This window comes from Diachasma alloeum, unplaced genomic scaffold (assembly GCF_001412515.2).
Source record: "Diachasma alloeum isolate Michigan unplaced genomic scaffold, Dall2.0 Dall_scaffold_00269, whole genome shotgun sequence".
NCBI classification, from domain to species: domain Eukaryota; kingdom Metazoa; phylum Arthropoda; class Insecta; order Hymenoptera; family Braconidae; genus Diachasma; species Diachasma alloeum.
The window spans coordinates 439,307-458,668 of NW_021680408.1; the positions used below are offsets into that span (position 1 = coordinate 439,307).

The 19,362-nt window shown below is 36.8% G+C and overlaps 3 protein-coding genes across 3 annotated transcripts; 2 read left to right on the forward strand and 1 right to left on the reverse strand.

The window, feature by feature from the left end:
• Nucleotides 1-3,229: 3,229 nt before the first annotated feature.
• On the forward strand, nt 3,230-8,930 carry LOC114841187 (probable glutamate receptor). Its single transcript, XM_029126076.1, has 8 exons — nt 3,230-3,395; nt 4,342-4,835; nt 5,538-5,864; nt 6,829-6,987; nt 7,048-7,269; nt 7,571-7,660; nt 8,420-8,580; nt 8,660-8,930. The coding sequence occupies exons 1-8, from the start codon at nt 3,230-3,232 to the stop codon at nt 8,928-8,930; spliced, it is 1,890 nt and encodes a 629-aa protein (XP_028981909.1).
• A 1,180-nt stretch (nt 8,931-10,110) lies between these two features.
• On the forward strand, nt 10,111-14,536 carry LOC114841188 (glutamate receptor-like). The gene is made up of 7 exons (XM_029126079.1): nt 10,111-10,273; nt 10,637-11,136; nt 12,695-13,253; nt 13,311-13,519; nt 13,576-13,665; nt 14,012-14,175; nt 14,239-14,536. The coding sequence occupies exons 1-7, from the start codon at nt 10,111-10,113 to the stop codon at nt 14,534-14,536; spliced, it is 1,983 nt and encodes a 660-aa protein (XP_028981912.1).
• A 603-nt stretch (nt 14,537-15,139) lies between these two features.
• On the reverse strand, nt 15,140-18,790 carry LOC107037672 (decapping and exoribonuclease protein). The gene is made up of 4 exons (XM_015256331.1): nt 18,394-18,790; nt 17,374-17,597; nt 16,944-17,311; nt 15,140-15,775 (listed from the first exon to the last, which is right to left on the reverse strand). The coding sequence occupies exons 1-4, from the start codon at nt 18,702-18,704 to the stop codon at nt 15,572-15,574; spliced, it is 1,107 nt and encodes a 368-aa protein (XP_015111817.1). The 5' UTR covers nt 18,705-18,790; the 3' UTR covers nt 15,140-15,571.
• Nucleotides 18,791-19,362: the final 572 nt, after the last annotated feature.

A 19,362-nucleotide genomic window follows, 5' to 3' on the forward strand; every position in this document is an offset into this window, starting at 1 on the left:
TCTCCTCTTGCTGAATAGGAATATGCGTCTGTGTCCCAAAAAAAAATTTAAAAATAGTCCAAAATTAATTGCGACTATACACTTTAGCGATAAATTGTTCAGTATAAAATTTGGAAAAAGAAAGTTATTTAAAAGTTGAAAAATTTGAAGTTCATGAGCAGATGTAGTTACAGCGTTACTCTTTACAGAATGTACTATTTAGAGAGTCATATTTGAGACACTCAACCAGTGTTACCAGATCGTGACGTCACCCCATGTAAAATTGTACAGGTTTTGGCTATAAATTGCCAAAATCTGGCAACCCTGCGCTCAACCACGATGTAAATACGCTGGGTACGCGCTACAAGAGTTCTTCGACTAAGAGACGGCTTGGCGAAGAAAACGCTATACGTATCATTTCAATTTATTTATTACACAAAAAAGTGCAGATAGTTGGACTAAAATGCGAGTTTAGGGCACAGAACAAGTCTAGAAAATAGTACATTCCGCATTGGGTATTCAAATTTCTACGAGAATTGTTAATCATTTTTATACAATATCCATTTCTATATCCATTTTTATCTCATCAATATCAATTTTTATACAGTATCCAAACCTATCCGTTACTTTGATCAATTTTTTGTTGAATTCTTTGCCAAATCCCATCCAAACATTTCCTATGACGTCACAAAGATGTGGAACGCTATATGAAGTCCCGTCTTTAATGTAAAAATGCACCGTATTCAAGTTGAAGTTGCATCACCTTAGAAGTCAAATTTACACTGACTTGAATAATTCTCCCGCTTTCTTATTTAGCTTCATGGGTAGTGCATAATCAATAGCGGCTTACGTGTTTCATATATAAATTAAGAAATTCTCCTGAACTACATAATGGAGTTAATTATTGCGTCCCAGGCGGGTACGCTCGCGTTACCAGCAATTTACATGCGCTTTTCCTTTTTTTAATTTCTTTAGAATGACATGGCACACAATAAAAATATTCTTCATTACCCTTCAACATGGTTGTTGAGCCATCCATTTGGCTTCACCTAGAGGGTTAAAGTTTGGCTTGACACCTCATTGGGCTCCGTTTTTCTTCGATTCTGAAATGGTAATTTCACGTTATTAGCTTCCCTGATTGTATCTTGAATAATTATTTCTGTTATAGAAACGGCTTCTAATTGGCATCAATTTGCCAACTTCAGGATAAACTTTGAACATTGTTTTCTGGAAAACTGAGCGCACAATAAATATTTAATGCTTTTAATGTAGGACGGAGACATATTTGAGTTTCGGAAAATTTGTAGTTTCCATGGTTTCCATTGTAACATTGTCAATACCTCAATATATAAAGATCAATAGGAACTAAATCATAGAATTGGTGTCAGCGGTCATAACCCTTTCGAATTTATGTTTTTCAATTGTCCTTATTCCAAAATTCAGAATAACACGCACGAAAAAGTATAATAAAAAAACCTATCGAATTCGTTAAAAAATTCTATTGAATTTCTATGAAACTTTCTATTAGTTTTTGGCCGATTCTATTGATATGTTCAATAGAAAACATTCAATAGAAAACGTCAACAGAATTCGGTTTTTCTATATAACTTATTCATTTCATATATTTTCTATAAAATTTGCTCGACTCAAATTTTGTTTTTTTCATCCTATTTTTCTTTTCTCTTCATCAAGAAAATCAAACGAAAAAACTCAGAAAATTTGAGCCGAGGAAATTCTATAGAAAATATCGCAATAGAATAAGTTATATAGAAAAATTGAATTCTATTGACTTTTTCTACTGAATATGTTCTATTGAACATTTCAATAGAATCGGCCACAAACTATAATAGAACAGTTTAATAGAAATTCAATAGAATTTTTCAACGCATTTAATAAGTTTTTCTATTAAATTTTTTCGTTCATGAAAGAAGAAACAAAAAATGAGATTTGAACAGGCCATGAGACTTGGTGCAAAGACATGAAGAAGAAAGGGGAGGGAACATATTACTTCTGAGAGTAGAAGAATCGAATCTCGGGTTTCAATGGCTTTTTTTCCTTGTTGGAACTCGTAGAGTATTCTCTACAGTGCCGAATGTGCTGCGTATCAGTCGCCATCGTATATACTACTGTTTTGTGAAGTTATACAGCTCTTGCAGGCATGACATATGGCGTATTAAAAACTGTAAGGTTCACTCTTCGAAATCGCAAACGGGTGCGTAAATATTCAAATTTTAAATAAGACACCGCACTCAATGAAACAAAAGGGAAAGATTATGTTATACATCTAATATAAAGGAGGATATCAAGGTTATTTCTGGTGCTCTTTTATTATGCTTTCCTTATTCCCAAATGATCGCATATTGTTACAAAAAAGGACAAAAAAGGGATACTAAAGAGATATTTTTGTCATTCTGGGTTTCTTCTTTTTCATCATTTGCTCTAAAAAAAGAATAATGGAGAGATGAAGAAGGAAGGACGAGGCGAAAAAATACATAAAGGGGAATATCAGGGGAATATTTCTGATATTCTTTCTTTTTTAATTTCCTTTTTTCCAAATTTTTACTTCGACATAGGCTTTCATTCCAGAAAACCGCGAAAATTCCTGGATTTGGGAGTTGTTATAAACGCCATCCACAGAATGCCTCCTACCCCAATCACACGACGTAATACTTGAATGCTCCCATTAGAACCTTTCGGAAAATTGCCGATAATTTCGAAGCATTCGGGACACGGACTGTTTTTGTGTTAAAGGGAAACGTATGGAACACCCATGGGATATTTAATAGAAATTGGCAAGAAACTAATACCAAGATTTTCTAGTAAATTCTGTTATGGGTGACGCCTCGGGAAATAGTTGTAAATTAAGATAAAAACAAAAAGATATGAACAAAGTATTATATCTCATTCTACGAAAATGGTAAACTAACAGCATATAGTCTGTTCGGCACATCGTGACACCGCATTCCATGACAATAAGTTGCATCGTATGATTGGTCAAAATTGCAACATTTATATGTGGCACGGCTCCGCGCTCAATGGTTATCGATCTCGATCAGACGTATATGAAAAATATATAACAGAAGAATGATCCTCGGAGGGAAAACGAATTTCAATCAGTTGACGCAAGATCAACGTTGCCATACGTTACTGGTATCGCAAACCATTCAAGATTTGATAGCCTTTCACACATTGACCATAACAATTAACTAATTGAAGAGAATATTGGATTCCCTCATTTTGCGAAGGAAAGATGAATTTCCCTACCTTAGTTTTGCTGTTAAGCACTCTCAATGCAATTTCCACGATAGTTTCTGATAAATTCAGTGACTTCAATTATTACGGAGATTTGATCAAGAATGTGCATGATAAATATAAGGGTACAGGAGTGATTATTGCATCAGAAATGGATCGTCAACGTAAGTCAAAGAAGGAGAAGACAAATGCGGGGAATTAAAAATATCTTTTCTTTTTATTGAAATTCCTTTGGGCCATGTTGAGGTCAAGAGCAGTAATGAGACACAAAAAAAATATACATATAACTAATTCAATATTGCACTACGTTTCGAATGCACAAAGTATTCCTCTTTAGGTGCGTGTTTATTTGAAAAGAAATCACAACGGCACAATTAATGATCACATAACCGGAAAGCTATTGTTGAAACATAAACCGGAGTGTAAAAATCTAACTTCTTACCAAACCTACGAAACAATTGACAACAAGTTCATCGAGAATGTATTTTCAGCTGTTATCTGGAGACGTAAATAGACAGGCATAGCCTAGGACATGGCCCAAAGGAATTCGAATAATTTGAAAACATATGGTCGCGAAAATCTATTTCATTTAACCCTCGAGTGGTCGCGCTATGAGCGAAGCGCAGTCCTTTTCATTTGTTCCATGATAACTGCAAAAATATCGATAATCACGAAATTCCAATTTAGGAGTTCCTCAAATAATCTGTCTTCGTGGCATTAAATCCGGTTTTATTGTTCTGCGGCCACCAAATCTTTTTTTTTATTAATTTTTCAATGAAGTGCGGTCAGAGAAAAACGGCGCTGCGTTAGTTGCGCGACCAGTCGTAGTAGAAATTTGACGAGCGACGTTGCCAGCCTCCGTGCTCTTCCGACCTGGCAGATAGAGAATCGTTCTGGCAACGTCGCGCCCGAAAATAGACGGCCTGCGCAGCGTTTAGCGCGCGACCGGACTCGTTCGGTGAAGAGGCGCGACCACTCGAGGGTTAAATCTTTTCTTTTTCATTAGTCATATGCAGCGCATCATTTTTACGACCGATGTATCTAGAATAATTGTCTATTGATCCAATGATTAAACATCGAGTTGAATACTTCTTCGAAAATAATTTGTAGCATTCGAACGCATCACAATCCGGCATGAGACTACTAGGAAGCTATCTAATGAAGGCGTATCAACACTTTTTCTCGACTTCAGCCAATTCGAAAACAGATTGAATGTCTACATGAAAGAAACTGATCCTCCACTCATTGTAATTGTTCTGGATACAATCGGCGCTTTGCGCAGCTTCGAAACAATCGCCAAAGGTCTAGACATGGGGTACTTCGTTTGGTTGATATTCTTCAGTAGAGATGCTGGTCAGGATGTCTGTGACGTTTGTTGTCACCCGCGTGGAAATTTATTCAATCTGAAATTCAATTCGAAAGTAATAGTTTTGTGCTGTGACTCAAAGATTATTCGAGAATGGTGGTGCGTCAGAGACAACCGCACTTGGAGTCAGGAAATTGGCCATACTAATAATCAAGAAATTACTTGGGTCTCCGACGAGTTGCTCCGTGATCGCAGGAAATCAATGCACGGTCTAGTCTTACGCGTTGCCGCAGTTAAGGTAAAAAGTCATGAAATTTCCGAATAGTACTAATTCAAGGTATATCCCAAGACAATCGGACCCAAAAGTTGAATCCCTATGGATTTCCAGAAAAAATTATAAGTAACTTAATTTATTCCATTCTTATAAGTTGAGTTTTTCTAAAACTCGTGTGTTGTTCATACAGACAACAGTAATTCAGTAGCCAAGTGGTCAAACGGTTTGCGTCAATTTAGTCTTTAGTTGAGTTATCCGGAAATATTTCCGAATTTAAGGGAGATAGCGAAAATTTCATAATAAACTTTTTTGTAGAGCGAATTGAGTGCTACTAAGAAGGTTATGAGAAAAATTTTGCTATCTCCCTTAGACTTCGAGATATTCATTGAAAGCTGGTCAATAGTCAAAATTGACATAAACCGTTTGACCACTTCGCTACTGAATTGTTTGAATCAAATAAGAAATTATTTGTTAATTAATTTTTCGGATCAAGTAAAAATTGTACAAGAAAAATTCACCGCATTCGGAATTTATCAATCTATCGCGGATTAGTTTTTCGGCCTATGTCCCGCGTGTTAGAAGCCTAAACTGTGTAGTACAGCTAGTTAGCATTTTTTTAATACTTGAGCACTATTATAAACTTTGTCTATGAAAAACATGGGGACAATCCTAAGAAAAACGTGTTTTCTAGGGATATACCTTAAACCGTGATCATTGTATTTCTAGGGGACAGCTTTATTCTTGGAAAGGGATGGGAAATACTATGGATATATAGGCGAAATCCTGGCAGCACTGTCTGAAGCAATGAATTTTACTGTATCACAAATAATCTGGGACAACGACTATGGATATTGGAATCGAAAAACCTTAAATTGGACTGGTGTGATTGGAAGAATCCATCGAGAAGAAGCTGATATTGGGGTTCCCGACTTCCTTATAACGGACGCACGATATAATGCAGTTAATTTCGCATACCCCATCATGAATGGAGCTTATCAAGTACACGTGAAAAAACTTGAAGTTGCTCAAGTAGCCTGGAACGCATATTTCAAGGTTTTGAAGATTACTAATGAACACGGAAAAAATTGCCTCGCATAACATGTTGCTCCATGACAGACTCCATTGTGATTAGAACAGAAATTAACTTGGAAAGTCAGGAAATTTGATCTTCACAAGTTAAATTTTTACTTGTATACAAAACTCCCATTTCCCCACCAGTCACCCTTAAGTGGTTGCACAATAACAGAATCCCCGCCATTTTTTCTATTTTTTCTCTTGACACAAAAACTTCGTGAGTGGAAAATTTAAACTAGAAATTCATATTCCTACTTTCAAATATATTGAACACATGAACAATTTTTTTCTCGACTGAACTCGCTGAAAATCTTTGTATTTAATTTCCCAATTTCAAAATTTTGCACCTAATGAGATCGAGTTCTTGCTTTATCTGATCACTGTTGTTCTTGTATATCCCCAGTTTCTATTCATTGATGCTTCAAAATTATCTATAAATAAGGAATAAGTTATTTTTTCCAACTTTTTTGCTTCCGAAGGGAAGTTTTGTGATCGTTCAAATGTTAATTTCGTTTTTTTTGTATTATATAGACCCATTATGACCCAAAAAGCCCGAAAATATAATTTTTAGACCGTGTTCGTATGTATGGATGTGACAAAAGTTTTCTTCAATTGTTCGCTAATGAATCGATGGAATTAAATAATTTCTCGGACTGAGAACATCTACTACACAAGTAAAAATGTTTGCCGAAATTTTTGTAATGTAAAAAATGAGTTATTAGTAAATAAAGACATGCTACAGCGGGCAATAAATTTTTCTGCGTGCATCAGGTTAACCCTCTAAGGTGAAGAGCGTAGTAAAGCGTAGTAGAGCGCTCGAGTGGGGACGCTGGCATTCCGCTTTGACGGCCGTAGAGTGGGGGATATTGAAATTCACCTTAGGGGGTTAATTTTGCTTGTCAATCTACGGATGTGATTTAAAATGTTAACCATTGATTGACAGGTATTGACAGTGGATGTGTGGATGGTAATTATAGGGTTCATTCTCATAACGCCAATTCTCGTAACTCTCATCGAATACAGAAAACGGGAATGTCCTCTGTTTCCTCTCCTCTTAGAACACTATATGTTCGTTTGGAGTATTTTTTGTCAAGAAGGTTTCGCAGGTAATGAAAGTCGACACTTAATGCGTAGCTTATGGGTATGTTATTTTACATTTGAGACATTCCAAATAGAGATGAGCGGCGAAACATCCTCGAAAATCATTTATGTTTCACTATCCTTATCGACGCTTGTCATTTACACCGCGTACGGTGCATTGATGACCAGCATTCTAGCCGTGTCGTCATCATTTGTACCATTCGCTACGATGGAAGAATTCGCTGATGATGGCACTTATAAATTCATCGTGTTGAACAATACTCTATTCTATAATACGTTTAAGGTGATCAATATTAGTTGCATCATACGTATGTGGACGTCTGAGTGGAAAGGGCGCCCTTTATCACATCTACTTTTTAAGATGTTCGCGTCTACTGTTGAGAACGTTTCCTACAATGAACGATTGAATATTTCCTTATTTTCAATACTCATCTTTTTATTTGGGGTCATTTTCGGCTCGAATTGAGCGGAAGTGACTGACGACTATGGGAGCATAGTCAATTCTGCTTGCACCAAGGAAGCCCCTTCGAGCGGATGTCCATATAATATATTGAAGGGCGTAATACACGTTTTTAATTTTACAGTTTTCTAATAACACACTCATGAAGAAGATGATGGCTCTTATGGAGCCAACACATTTCCTCCCTCAAACCCATGAAGAGGGTTTCAAACAGGTGTGTACTGAAATGGAAAAGAGGAATTCCATTTCCAATTATACAAATTTAGTAGCGAAGTGGTAAAACGGTTTAAATCGACTTATCTCCCAGTTGAGTTTGTGAGGAATATTTCCGAATCTAAGGGAGATGGAGAAATTTTCGTAATTACATCTGTTGCAGCTTTCAATCGGCTCTACAAAAAAGGTTTTACCCAAACACATTTACGTTGTTGACCCAAATTATGAATTTATTGATTAGAAATTGAATCATTTTACACGCGACAAAGAGTAATTCCTCATTTCTATGGAATAGATCTTCGATTGGATTCTTATAGAGAATTCATCCAGAATAAGGGAATTATTTGTTTCTCTTGAATAAAATATTTCCATTGAAATACATGTATGGGATTATCCATTTACAGTGAGAATATTGTTGAAATGCATACGAAATATTAAAATGAAGACTTTTATTTCATCTTTCATCATTTTTCATCATTTTTGAAGTAAAAACAAAAACATTCGATGATCGGAATACTCTTAATCGAAGAGATTCATCGCGGAATTGTTTAAAATCATATGAAGGTATCAATATCGCAGACACTCTGGTCGTTCCGTGTATGGGGGTGTGCAGACCACAGACCGTGTCCGCACGGACCGGGTCTGCGTACGCCGTGCGCATGTGTATGGTGGCCTTAACGGGCGTGCAACCAGGAAGAGACTACAATATTATTTGTTGGGAATTTAGTTGTTAGCGATAATTTTACCTAAAAATTTGCAGGTATGCAGTGGTCGAGTGGGATTTTGGGCGAGTGAAAAAATAAAAAAAATCTACGACAACTTGATACCCTGTGAAATTACTTCCGTAGGGACTGAAATGAAAGAATCGTCGACACTGATCACGCCAAGACACAGCGAATTCATGAGCCTAATCAATTACAAGTGAGATAAATTTCAATTCGACATTTCAGGTATCAACATGTCGATGACTAAATGATTAAACGTAGAGAATTTATTCAAGCATTCAACAGTTCAAATACAATGGAATGTTCCAACGATTGGAGAAAAAGTACTGGAAGCAGTCTCAACAAAATGAAAAGAGTCTTTCACCAGTGCATTTGCAAGAAATCTCTCCATTTGTGTTTGCCTTGTTTATTGGAGGTCTGATTGCCTTTGTAATTTTAGTCATCGAACGAAATTCTTATTTATCTGTGAAGAAAGTACATAATCGGAAAAGTAAGCAAGTACGAAAGAACCGAACATCGAAATTTCCAGCGTACAGCAGACTCTAGTTATATAGTCGCATTTCCCCCCACATCGTTTTCTCATCGCTCGAGCATTTCCCCCATTCTGCTACCACGCAGCTTCTGGAGTAAACGCTTCAGTATTTGCCATTATCTTTTAATTCCAGGGAAGCCGAAAAATAACATATTCTAAATGTGAATTTTCAATTTAAAAAATCAGTTTACGTCTGATTGTCATCGAGCGAGAATCTACTTTCATTAAGATCACGTCAATCGAAATTGAGATAAATTAAATAATGAATCAAGATAACAAAAACGACGAGAGGATGACTAATACAAAAGGTAAAAAGAGCTAGTGTGAGGGGTAAAATTAAAACGAGTCGTTTGCAACGATTAAAGTTCCCTTATATAGGAATCAGTGATCGAAATTCGTTCTCATACTAAAAAAGTTATATTATAAAAAAAACCTTGATTCTAGAAACACATTCATGAAAATCTATAAAGATGTTAATATAATAATTGAAACTGTTCAATAAAGCTATTCAGTTGAATAAAGTGTTGGATTGAAAATAAATTCTGTATTTTAGTTTTATCGTTCTCATTTAATTATAATCATAATTTCCGCAATGACTAATATTTTTCTAGCATTTATCATTTTTAGTAGTATTTTTACCTGGAATTGCACAAAAAAGAGTGGAAATATGACTTTTTCACTTTCAGAAACTCGGAAAGTAGCTTTTTGGCGTTTACGACCTTTTGCTTTCAGACACGCGACGTATGTGTATATGATGGCATGGGTAAATGCCAGAGTAACAGTAAATGAGGAACATTTACAGGAATGACAGTATATGTGCAATGCTTTTAGGATTTCAGCATGACACAGAAATCAGAAATCGGTCACAAGAATCATGAAAATACTGATGGGGTGGAGACAGGAATGGACAGCGACCAATTATTGGTCTTGTGGGAACAAGTAAACTCTGTATTGTATTCATTGTGATATTTTTACTCTGTTATATTATATGAAAATGAGCAAATTATTATTCGTAAAAAGCAACCAATTTGTTTATGTAGCTACACCGAGTCTATATTCTTATTATATAGAATGCATTCGGAAGTACAAAAGAGGCCCATTCCACCATTAGGTTTGAATTTGACTCAGCTTGTGGTTCTCCTCACACATTAGTTTTTTTTCAAGTTATAATTGTTGTTCTTCAATAAGAAAAATATGAAGTGCTGGATCGTACTGATACTGTGTTTTACTGCTACGCAGCCGTTTCCTCTGACCAATGAAAAGGGAAAGATTAATTATTACGGATCTTTAATTGATATCTTTTATCATAGATATAAGCCCTCTGGAGTCATCATTTTATCACCTGAAAAAGACTATTGTGAGTAATTCCTCCCAATTGGGTGGGAGGAATTATCAAAATTTGGTCATTAGAATATCCACAACATCGTTGGAAATTTTTGGCTGAAAATTTTCGATACACTCTTTGGAAATTTTCGTTGAGCGAAGGTTCCTGTGAAATTTATAGAATTTTCATCATGGAGAATTCATAAATTTATAAGAGTAATCAATAAAGATTTTGAAGATTAGTTCAATTATTCCATGAAAATGAATAGAAATGAGGGGACTTTAAATTGAATTCAATGTCTAACTACAAATTATAAGCCCCAGATGACATACTCATATTTATGGTGCCCGTCTAATGATTCTGATAATTTGAAATTTATGTAAAAATTAATTTCAGCTTTTGAGAGTCTCACATTCTGGCATGCCATTTCTAACGAAATGTCTAAGAGAGGGATAACAACGGCAATCATCGATTCCCAATCATTCAGAGATAGATTCACATTTTATACTGCACAGAGTGTTCGCCCACTCGTTGTGATTCTTCTCGGCAGTATGGAAGATATATATACTTTCGGGAAAATCACCATGAATTTATACATGAGCGATATTGCATGGCTGGTACTATTCTCCGGAGATAGTGACGAGAATGCTTGTAGCTTTTGCCACAATCCATTCGGCAACTTATTAAATTTAAAATTCAATTCCGAAGTAGCCATTGCGTGCTGTGACTCAACCATTATCAAAGAGTGGTGGTCGATCGGGAATAATCACACACGCGTAGGGCAACTGGGCCGGTGGATTGACCAAAATCGTGGAATTCAGTGGTTTTCCAGCGAGGCTCTGCTCCAGCGTAGAAGATCTTTGGAAGGTCGGGCATTCCGTGTGTGCATCGTCAAGGTAAGGTTTATCATATGTTTTGGCGCTAGGTTGCGAAAGGCTTTCCCGGCAAGTATGAGGTTGCAGACTGAGGCGAAAACGAAGACTGCAGTCACATGAGTCAGAAAAGTTTTTTCATTACATTGTTCGTAAAACGTTTTATGGACACTTGCTACTAGCCCTCCAGAGCCGGAGGCATATACGGGGGCTACAAATATTTTGTCAACGCATAAAAAAGGAATACCTGAAAATGAAATAAAAAAACTGGCTTAATGCCCAGAATACTTATGCACTTCACAGACCCATCAGACGTAAATTTCCACGGTTGCATTATACAGTGACAAACAATGATGTGTGAGAGGCTGATTTGGTTGGGTTGAGATCACTAAAGACATACAATGATGGTATTTCATATTTACTTGTGGTCATTGACGTTTTAAGCAAGTTTGCCTGGGTTGAACCATTGAAGGACAAGTCGGCACCGCAGGTACTTGAGGGCTTTAAACGTATAATGGGAAAGAGCGGTGGTCGTGTGCCTGTTCGTATACAAACTGACAAGGGAAAAGAGTTTATGGCTAGCAGTGTCCAAAAATTTTTCTCTGTCGTTTTATGGACACTTCATGTCCGTCAAACGCCGTTTACGGACATTGTGAAGAAAAATTACGGTCGTCATTCAGCCGAAAACAACTTTTCTGACTCGTGTGATTGCATTTCTCGGCTTCGTCTCAGTCTGCAATGTTTACACTTGTCCGAAAAGTTTTTTTCGGCCCTGCGACGAAACTCTTATTCCAATATTACGCTTTCAAGGGTGTTTCAGAATTCCTTTACTTCATTCTGATATAAGTAGCTTGTATTAGAATTCCGGTGTAAACATTGTCAGACTGTCCTTGCTGGTGTTTTGCTTCGCTTGTTTTCAATACTTAATCTCTTCATCTAAGGAATTCCATTATATTCCTCATCGCGGGTACCTCAACTTGAAATATCTGGGTCTTCAAGTCCCAAAGTTAAGATCGATGAATGAAAATAATCAACGTTCCAATTCCAATAATTAATTATCCACTGTCCAAATATTGACTATCGCGATATTTGAATATTTATTCTGAGGTCGATTAACTACACAAACACGGATTGGGCGCCAAGCGGATCTGGTATTAATATTCGGATCATAATTATAAAGGAGTGAGACTCAGATGTCTGCACACGGAGAAATTTTTTAGAAAAATTCTAGTGCTAGCACGGGAAAACGAGTGCAAAGTGACGGCCAGGAAAAAATTCCAGCGCTCGCACTAGAAATTTTATTGGGGAAAAATTCACGTTTTAGAGTTTTCCATGGTTTCCTCTCCTCGTTGCATTTTTTGCGTATAATGCAAAGAGTGACGGAAGCCATGGAAGACTAAAAAAATGAGAAGAGAAAAAGAAGCGGAACTCCAAAGAAATAATCAAATGAAAGGAATCGAGTTCAATGACCGAAACGAGCCCCTAAGTTGACTAATAATCAACTTATAGGTTGACTCTTTGAAAACAAGTATTGAACAATATTTTTTGTCACGACATCCGTGAAACGTATCATATTTCTCAGGGATCAAATGACGCTTGGGAGAAAGATGGTCATTTCCACGGACCTTTGGGAAAACTTCTGGAAGCACTATCTGAATTCTTGAATTTTACTATATCAACAGTGATAATCGAAGATAATCAGGGATATTGGGATTCAGATATTTCGAGATGGACCGGTGTTATTGGGAGACTCGTACGAGGCGAAGCTGACATTGGTCTAGCACCATTCATGATGACTGCTGAACGACTAAAAGTAATTGATTTTACAGTTCCCATTTATGACGGATTTTCACAACTATACATCAAGAAACCTGATACAATTGTTCTACACTGGAACGCTTACTTTCAGGTTCCCACTATTTCTCGCTACTTTTCTCCTACAGTAATTTGTCTGTTGTCACAATTGATAATTTATTTACAGGCCTTCCACGTGAATATATGGGTGGTAATCATAGGGTCAATTCTAATAATGCCTCTTTTTTTAACGTTGATCATATACAGGAAACCATTATTCTTCGTCCCGTTGATTTTCGAGAATTATTTATCTGTATGGGGTATTTACTGTCAACAAGGATTGCCAGGTAATGGAGGAAAATTTGTCATTATTAGAAAATTAAATAGAGAATTTGCTCCACTAGTATTTCCCGCTGAGACACCATCAAAAATATTATGCATATCAATATTCCTATCAGCGCTAATCGTGAGCGCGACATACTCTGCGTCGTTAACCAGCTTTCTAGCCGTCTCGTCATCGTACTTACCATTTCATACAATGGAAGAATTCGTTGAAGTTGGCACTTATAAATTAACATCGATAAAGGATAGTTCAGAGTATCTGATGTTCAAGGTATATGTAATGTAATTATTCTGAAGGGTGAAGATGAATCCATTTCTTCTTTATAGTCTTCTAACGATACAGTCATGCAAAAAATGTGGTCCCTGATGAAGCCCAAAGAATCCCTCCCCGCAAATGAGGAACAAGGATTCTACCAGGTATTCTGAATTTTCATTAATTTGATGTCAGACTTCTAGATACAGACACAAGAGAGCGCGATAAAGAAGACAAAACACGGGAATGGTCACACGAGACAAGACAATGAACATTTTTTCTTTTGTAAATGAAAAGCAAGAGAAGAAAATTTAGAAACACAACTCCCCGAATTTTTCATGCTCATGATTTTTCTTAGCTTTTTTTGCTCAAACTTCAAAATTTTGAACCTTGATGATTCTGGAAGAATCATCACTGTTCACAATGATATCTGTTTTCGCACCTCATGTTACTGTCAATCTCCCCCTTTCTCCAAATGCAGGAATGTACGATTCGATATTAAATCTATAGGTATGTAACGAAAAAGTTGCATTCCATCTAACGACCGGGTATCGAAAAGAGTATCTGAACACTGCAACTACTTGTAAAATCACTGCGATCGAGACTACACGAATTCAAGGTTCACCACTTGTCATGCCATTCCGCAGCGAGTTTACTGCATTTTTCAATTACTAGTAAGTGGAATGTCGGGGTGAAATGGGAAATTGAGTAATTGAACTTACATTTTTTCAATTAAGTATTCAACGATACAAACACAGTGGATTAGTTAGTCGGTGGATAGAACACTATCATGTGGAACAAGAACTACCTAGGGCCATTTATCCGTCTGTACGGCTAGAAGGCGTCATACCGCTCTTGGCTGCCTTAGCTGGTGGATTCATCATTGCACTCATTATTTTCCTGACGGAGCGAATTCTTCATCGTCGAAGGGACAAGTTACGTCATAAAAAAATAGGAAAACTGCAACTGATAACTTTTCAACGAAAGCAGTTCCCTCGTGCAACTTTTCATAAAAATCTTGGTTTCCGTTATTAATTGTATATTGATCGGCTTGGAGAAAGTATTGTATTTCCGATATCGTAAAAAATCACAGATGAGAATGACGCTAAAATACATAGTATATATGCAAAAAACGTCGGCATGAAAAATTCTAGTGAAATCAATTATCAAAGAACACACTAATAAAAAAAATGAACCCGCATAGAACAAATTTCCGTATCCATTCAGAGTGCCACCGCTCAACTCTAGGAAATGCCGTTTTTACTTGCCTGGAAAAAAGGCTAATATGATTTCGCCGCTACACTTGGCATGCAAGGCTGTGAATGAATTTGTCGAATTTTGCGATGGCACGGTGGACATTGTGTCAACGCCACTCTCTGTGGTTGTGAATATGGCGCATAAATATGTGAAGTCGAAAAAGGGGATCGCTTTATTTTAGTTATCTATATTAGGAATAGTGTAAGAATCACCACCCACCATCTTATGTTGTCTAGCATTGGTATGATGCATGTACATATGTATATTTGATTTAATTAAGTAATATTTGTAAAGTGATTTGACCCTGTAATTGGCCTAGGCTGTTGGGTCTCGAATAAAGAAATATCAAATATCAAATATATCCACCGAAAAAAGAGCCACTTTAGCGGGATTGGAATTATCTTTAATGTGTATAAGAATAATAGCGATAATGATGACAATCGTCATTGAAACTGACTGAAGTTACTTCACCAGGTTTTGGTAGCTCTCATTGTGTAATTATGTTGTGAATAGTAAGAACAGTCATACACACAGTATGTAAGTTAAGGAGCATAGTAATAAAAATAACAATGTAAATATTGATATTGATGAACATAAGGAAATAATGAATGTACTGAAGAGGAAGTATACATACATACACTAATGATTAAATAATCAAAAGCGATGGATGCAGCTGCGTTGTTTGTGAATTATCTTGATCGATCCACCGGGTGCAGCAGCTCATACTCTTAACAGTACAATGATTAATCACAGTTCAGAAATCACATTTCAGAGGCTGGACACTACCAATCCTGAAGAATCCTGAGAATGTGTTTATTTTTTTGCAAAAGAGATGTACCACTCAGGGAGAAAAGCATAGTCCGATGTCGCTGGTAACGTCTCCACAATGATTTTATTGGAATTCGGGAGCCTCTCAAATTTGTAAACAGCCTGATCATAATTCTTCTTCACAGTACGTTTCATGAATGTCAGGAAGTCATCATAAAAATTCATGCACACGGAAGGATTCCAGAATTTCTGGAAATAAAAATCGATAGATCCAGTGAGTAAATACGGAAAAATGTACAAACCTACCTTATTCGCTAGAAAGGCTTGTTGGATTTCTGTTACAGATCCTATCGAAAATTCAATTGGGTTCTAAGGAATTCTATTAGAAAACTTTTTTTTTTAATTGAAGACATTTTTTCAAATAGTTCAATTTTAAAAAAATGTTCAATCTAAAAAATTTTAGAGAAAAATCGACAAATTTTCATCTTTCCGTGCAATTCATTCTGCTAAGATTGTTCCTATAGGAATTTTCCAACTTAAATTTTTCACGTTTTTCCTCAACTTTTTGTGAGGGGAAAAAAATGCAGTGAAAAAAAATTGGAGAGTGTACACTGAGAGAAAAACAAACAAGTTCTCAAACAAGTCTTGTTTGGGCCAACAAAATGGCTAGTTGAAAATCACAAAAAAATAATAATTGTTTGATTGGAATTTGAAAGTCGTAAATATGAATAATTACTCTGTTTTCTACAACAACGAAATATTCGACTCAAGAGACGCATGCTTCACTCGAGCGGGTGCCTTTTGAGAATCAAAATCTCTCATAAAGGAAAATTTATCAAGAAATATTTTGTCCCTAAAAAAATCTTTTTTTTATCACAAAAAAATCTTTTGATAATGAAAAAATATATATTTTTTGGCGCAAGTAAGACTTGTTGAGAACTCTGTCGTTTTTCTCTCAGTGTAGGCCTCTAAATTTCTAAGCACAGTAGACTCTCGCTAGTTGCTCATCGAAAGGGCTGTAGGGGTTCCATTTCCAAGAAATTGGCAACTTTCTACCGGTCCGCACTCCTCACCCAATGCCGACCCAAGTTCTCAGAAAAATGAGAGGGAATGAATAGTTTTATTTTCAAATGAAAATATTCGGACAAAGGAAAGCGATAAGGCGGCCGAGAGTGGGGGGCAGCGCTCGAGCGTCCGTCGCCGTCCGAGAAGGGGATTAGGGGAAAACGAGCAACTAACGGGCGTGCACCTAGCGAGAGTCTACTGCATAGCATCCCCACAGAATGAATCACCCTAGGACATTTGAATCTATCAATTTTTTTCAATTAAAGTTTTTTCAATAGAAATGTAATAGAATTTTCTAGCGAATTTGTAACAAGAATGTTAATGATTCTAAAAATGTGTTGCTTCGCTCTACCCGTGAGTCTCGTTCTAAGCCAGAAACAGATTTGTTCTCCAAGCGTCGAACGACTCCATTGCGATCATCTCGATATCCACAAACAATGTCCTCTACCCCAACCAGATAACTCTGGGCCCACCAGTTCAGCGATTTTACTTTCTTCCTCATTATTTCTTGCCCGGGAGTCGCATTGAGTTTATCCGTTTTCAGTTCCATGAATTTCAGCCGATCTAGAGGGAGCGGATCTTCGAATTTTTCGTCAGAACACAGTCCATCCACTTCTGCAGCATAGAGCAAGCGATGATCATTGAGACGGCTCTCGAATACACAACAGAACTCTGTTGATTCATTCACCGGTGATGAATCTCCACGATGATAAGGGGTATCTGGAGATGACGAGTACAATTATTGGAAAAACGCGATCATCGATAACGAATTGATGATGTACCTGACAGCATGTAGTGCTCAAATCTTTTCCCCCAGAAGGTCATTCTCTTATCTCGTTCAGTCTCCTTGGTCTTTTGTCGCTTCTCCTCTTCTGTGTCAAATGGACATATGTAAATTGTACCTTTGAATTTCATGGCGCAAATCATCCAGCCGTATCTGTCTTGATAAGGTGATTTCAAGATTTTTGCCAGGGGACCACGGTAGCAAATGAAGTGAGGACGTAGCCTAAAAATGGTATCGAAATAGTATGTTGTGTTACTAGTGCGTAAAGTTCAATTTTTTCACACGCACGTGCAAGACATCCTATTTTTTGTGGGACCTGCCGAATTCGCTGTTCGGAACGGTAGTGGGGGTAATGTAGTTATTTTTATGCATGCTCGTGAACTTCACGCATGCCGTGCGGAAAACAACCACTTTACGCGCACTAAACCGCGTCGAAAAGTACACTTTTGAGGCAGGTGTCACAAAAAATCATTTTTGGGGCATATATTTATATTTTAAAGCCATTGAATTTTATCATTAGACTTTATGTTTTTTGGAGTCCCTCAACACAAATATATTGACCATTTTTGGGAGGTGTGGTTAGCTTTGTTTATTTATGACAATTTAATTATTTCGCGGAAACGGTCCAAGTTAGAGAAAAAAGTTTCAAACAAAAAATGTTCCCCATCTAAAAATACATAGATTTTGTTTTATTATTTTTATTCCTATCTCTCATAGTTATCGAGTTATCACCTCTGACAGCAGGTCGCGGAGAGCGGGATGCGCGATGGTTATAATGGAAACGACTGGGAATAAACGATAATTTCAGTTACAAATTTTCGAAAGTCGAGATGAGTCGAAAATTTTATTCGGAATATCTCTGAATCCAGTAGATAAAAAACTGAGAAATACTCCAATGATTTTCGCTAAATATCTCACTTTTATAGAATAATCTGAGTTTCCATTTCTAATCATCCCCTTTCGTCACTCGGTCACAACCACACCCATCGCTCTTTAAAAAATTACGTGAGTAAATTACCATCTAGGGTTTCTCTGATCAGCCAAAATTTTCTGATGATTGCCTTCAATCCACCTCAAAATATTCTCAAGTTTTTCATCATCCAAGCTGTCAGGTCTTCTCTGCATTAGTGCAAACCCGTCATTCAAATCGAACTTCACAATTTCTTCATTGAACGGAATCCAATAGCGTAATTGAGATGAATTATGGTGAAAATTTCTTGATCCATCGAGACTCCAATATCCGACGATCTTTGCTACTTTGAAGTTGAACAAAGTGTTGGGAGACTTTCTTTCAATGGAAAAAATTATACCGGTATCCGTGCCCGACATGTTTCAACTGTCATTTGTTCCAAACTGCGAGACGACTGAACAAAAGCGCGCAATAGATATATGATCCTCAGGAAGTCCGATAACCGATTGAGTCAGTGCGGATCGACGGAACGATTCGCGTGACATATCTCAGTCTTTTGTTTTTCAATATTGCTCTGACTGGTCGAACAGACCGGATCAACAGAATTATTTATAACTGATATGTATGGAAACGAGAATTGCCTCCCTCCAGGGTTCGCCCAATTACAGCGCAGTTTTCTACGTCACATCTTCACGTCGAATTTATTTTGATAATTTATGACGCAGTTTTATTCGGAGAGGTGCACGCGTACTAGTACAGATTGAAAGCTACAACAAATGTAATTTCGAAAATTTCGCGTTCTCTCTTAGATTCGGAAATACTCCTCAAAAACTCAACTGGGAGATAAAATTTTGTGGTAAAATTGAACCGTTTTACCAATTCGCTACTGATATATCCTTGATTAAATCGACATCTCCTAATAAAACGTGTATTTCAATCTTCTTTCTAAAACAAGGGTATCTTAAAATTCGCGTCAAGATTAAGGGATCTCAAAATTCATATGTAATTAGCGCGAATTTTGAGATACCCTTGTTTTAAAAAGAAAATTGAAATACCCTTGTTTTATTAGATATCGAA

Excerpts from the sequence above, each read along its gene's own strand:
- LOC107037672 (XM_015256331.1), bottom strand. The coding sequence starts at position 18,704 with ATGTCGGGCACGGATACCGGTATAATTTTTTCCATTGAAAGAAAGTCT. Across the intron at positions 17,598-18,393 it reads GATCAGAGAAACCCTAGATG|GCTACGTCCTCACTTCATTT; the intron begins GTAATTTACTCA and ends TACCATTTTTAG. Across the intron at positions 17,312-17,373 it reads TGAGCACTACATGCTGTCAG|ATACCCCTTATCATCGTGGA; the intron begins GTACATCATCAA and ends CGTCATCTCCAG.
- LOC114841188 (XM_029126079.1), top strand. The coding sequence starts at position 10,111 with ATGAAGTGCTGGATCGTACTGATACTGTGTTTTACTGCTACGCAGCCG. Across the intron at positions 10,274-10,636 it reads ATCACCTGAAAAAGACTATT|CTTTTGAGAGTCTCACATTC; the intron begins GTGAGTAATTCC and ends AATTAATTTCAG. Across the intron at positions 13,520-13,575 it reads CAGAGTATCTGATGTTCAAG|TCTTCTAACGATACAGTCAT; the intron begins GTATATGTAATG and ends TCTTCTTTATAG.
- LOC114841187 (XM_029126076.1), top strand. The coding sequence starts at position 3,230 with ATGAATTTCCCTACCTTAGTTTTGCTGTTAAGCACTCTCAATGCAATT. Across the intron at positions 7,661-8,419 it reads ATGAAGAGGGTTTCAAACAG|GTATGCAGTGGTCGAGTGGG; the intron begins GTGTGTACTGAA and ends AAAAATTTGCAG. Across the intron at positions 8,581-8,659 it reads ATGAGCCTAATCAATTACAA|CATTCAACAGTTCAAATACA; the intron begins GTGAGATAAATT and ends AATTTATTCAAG.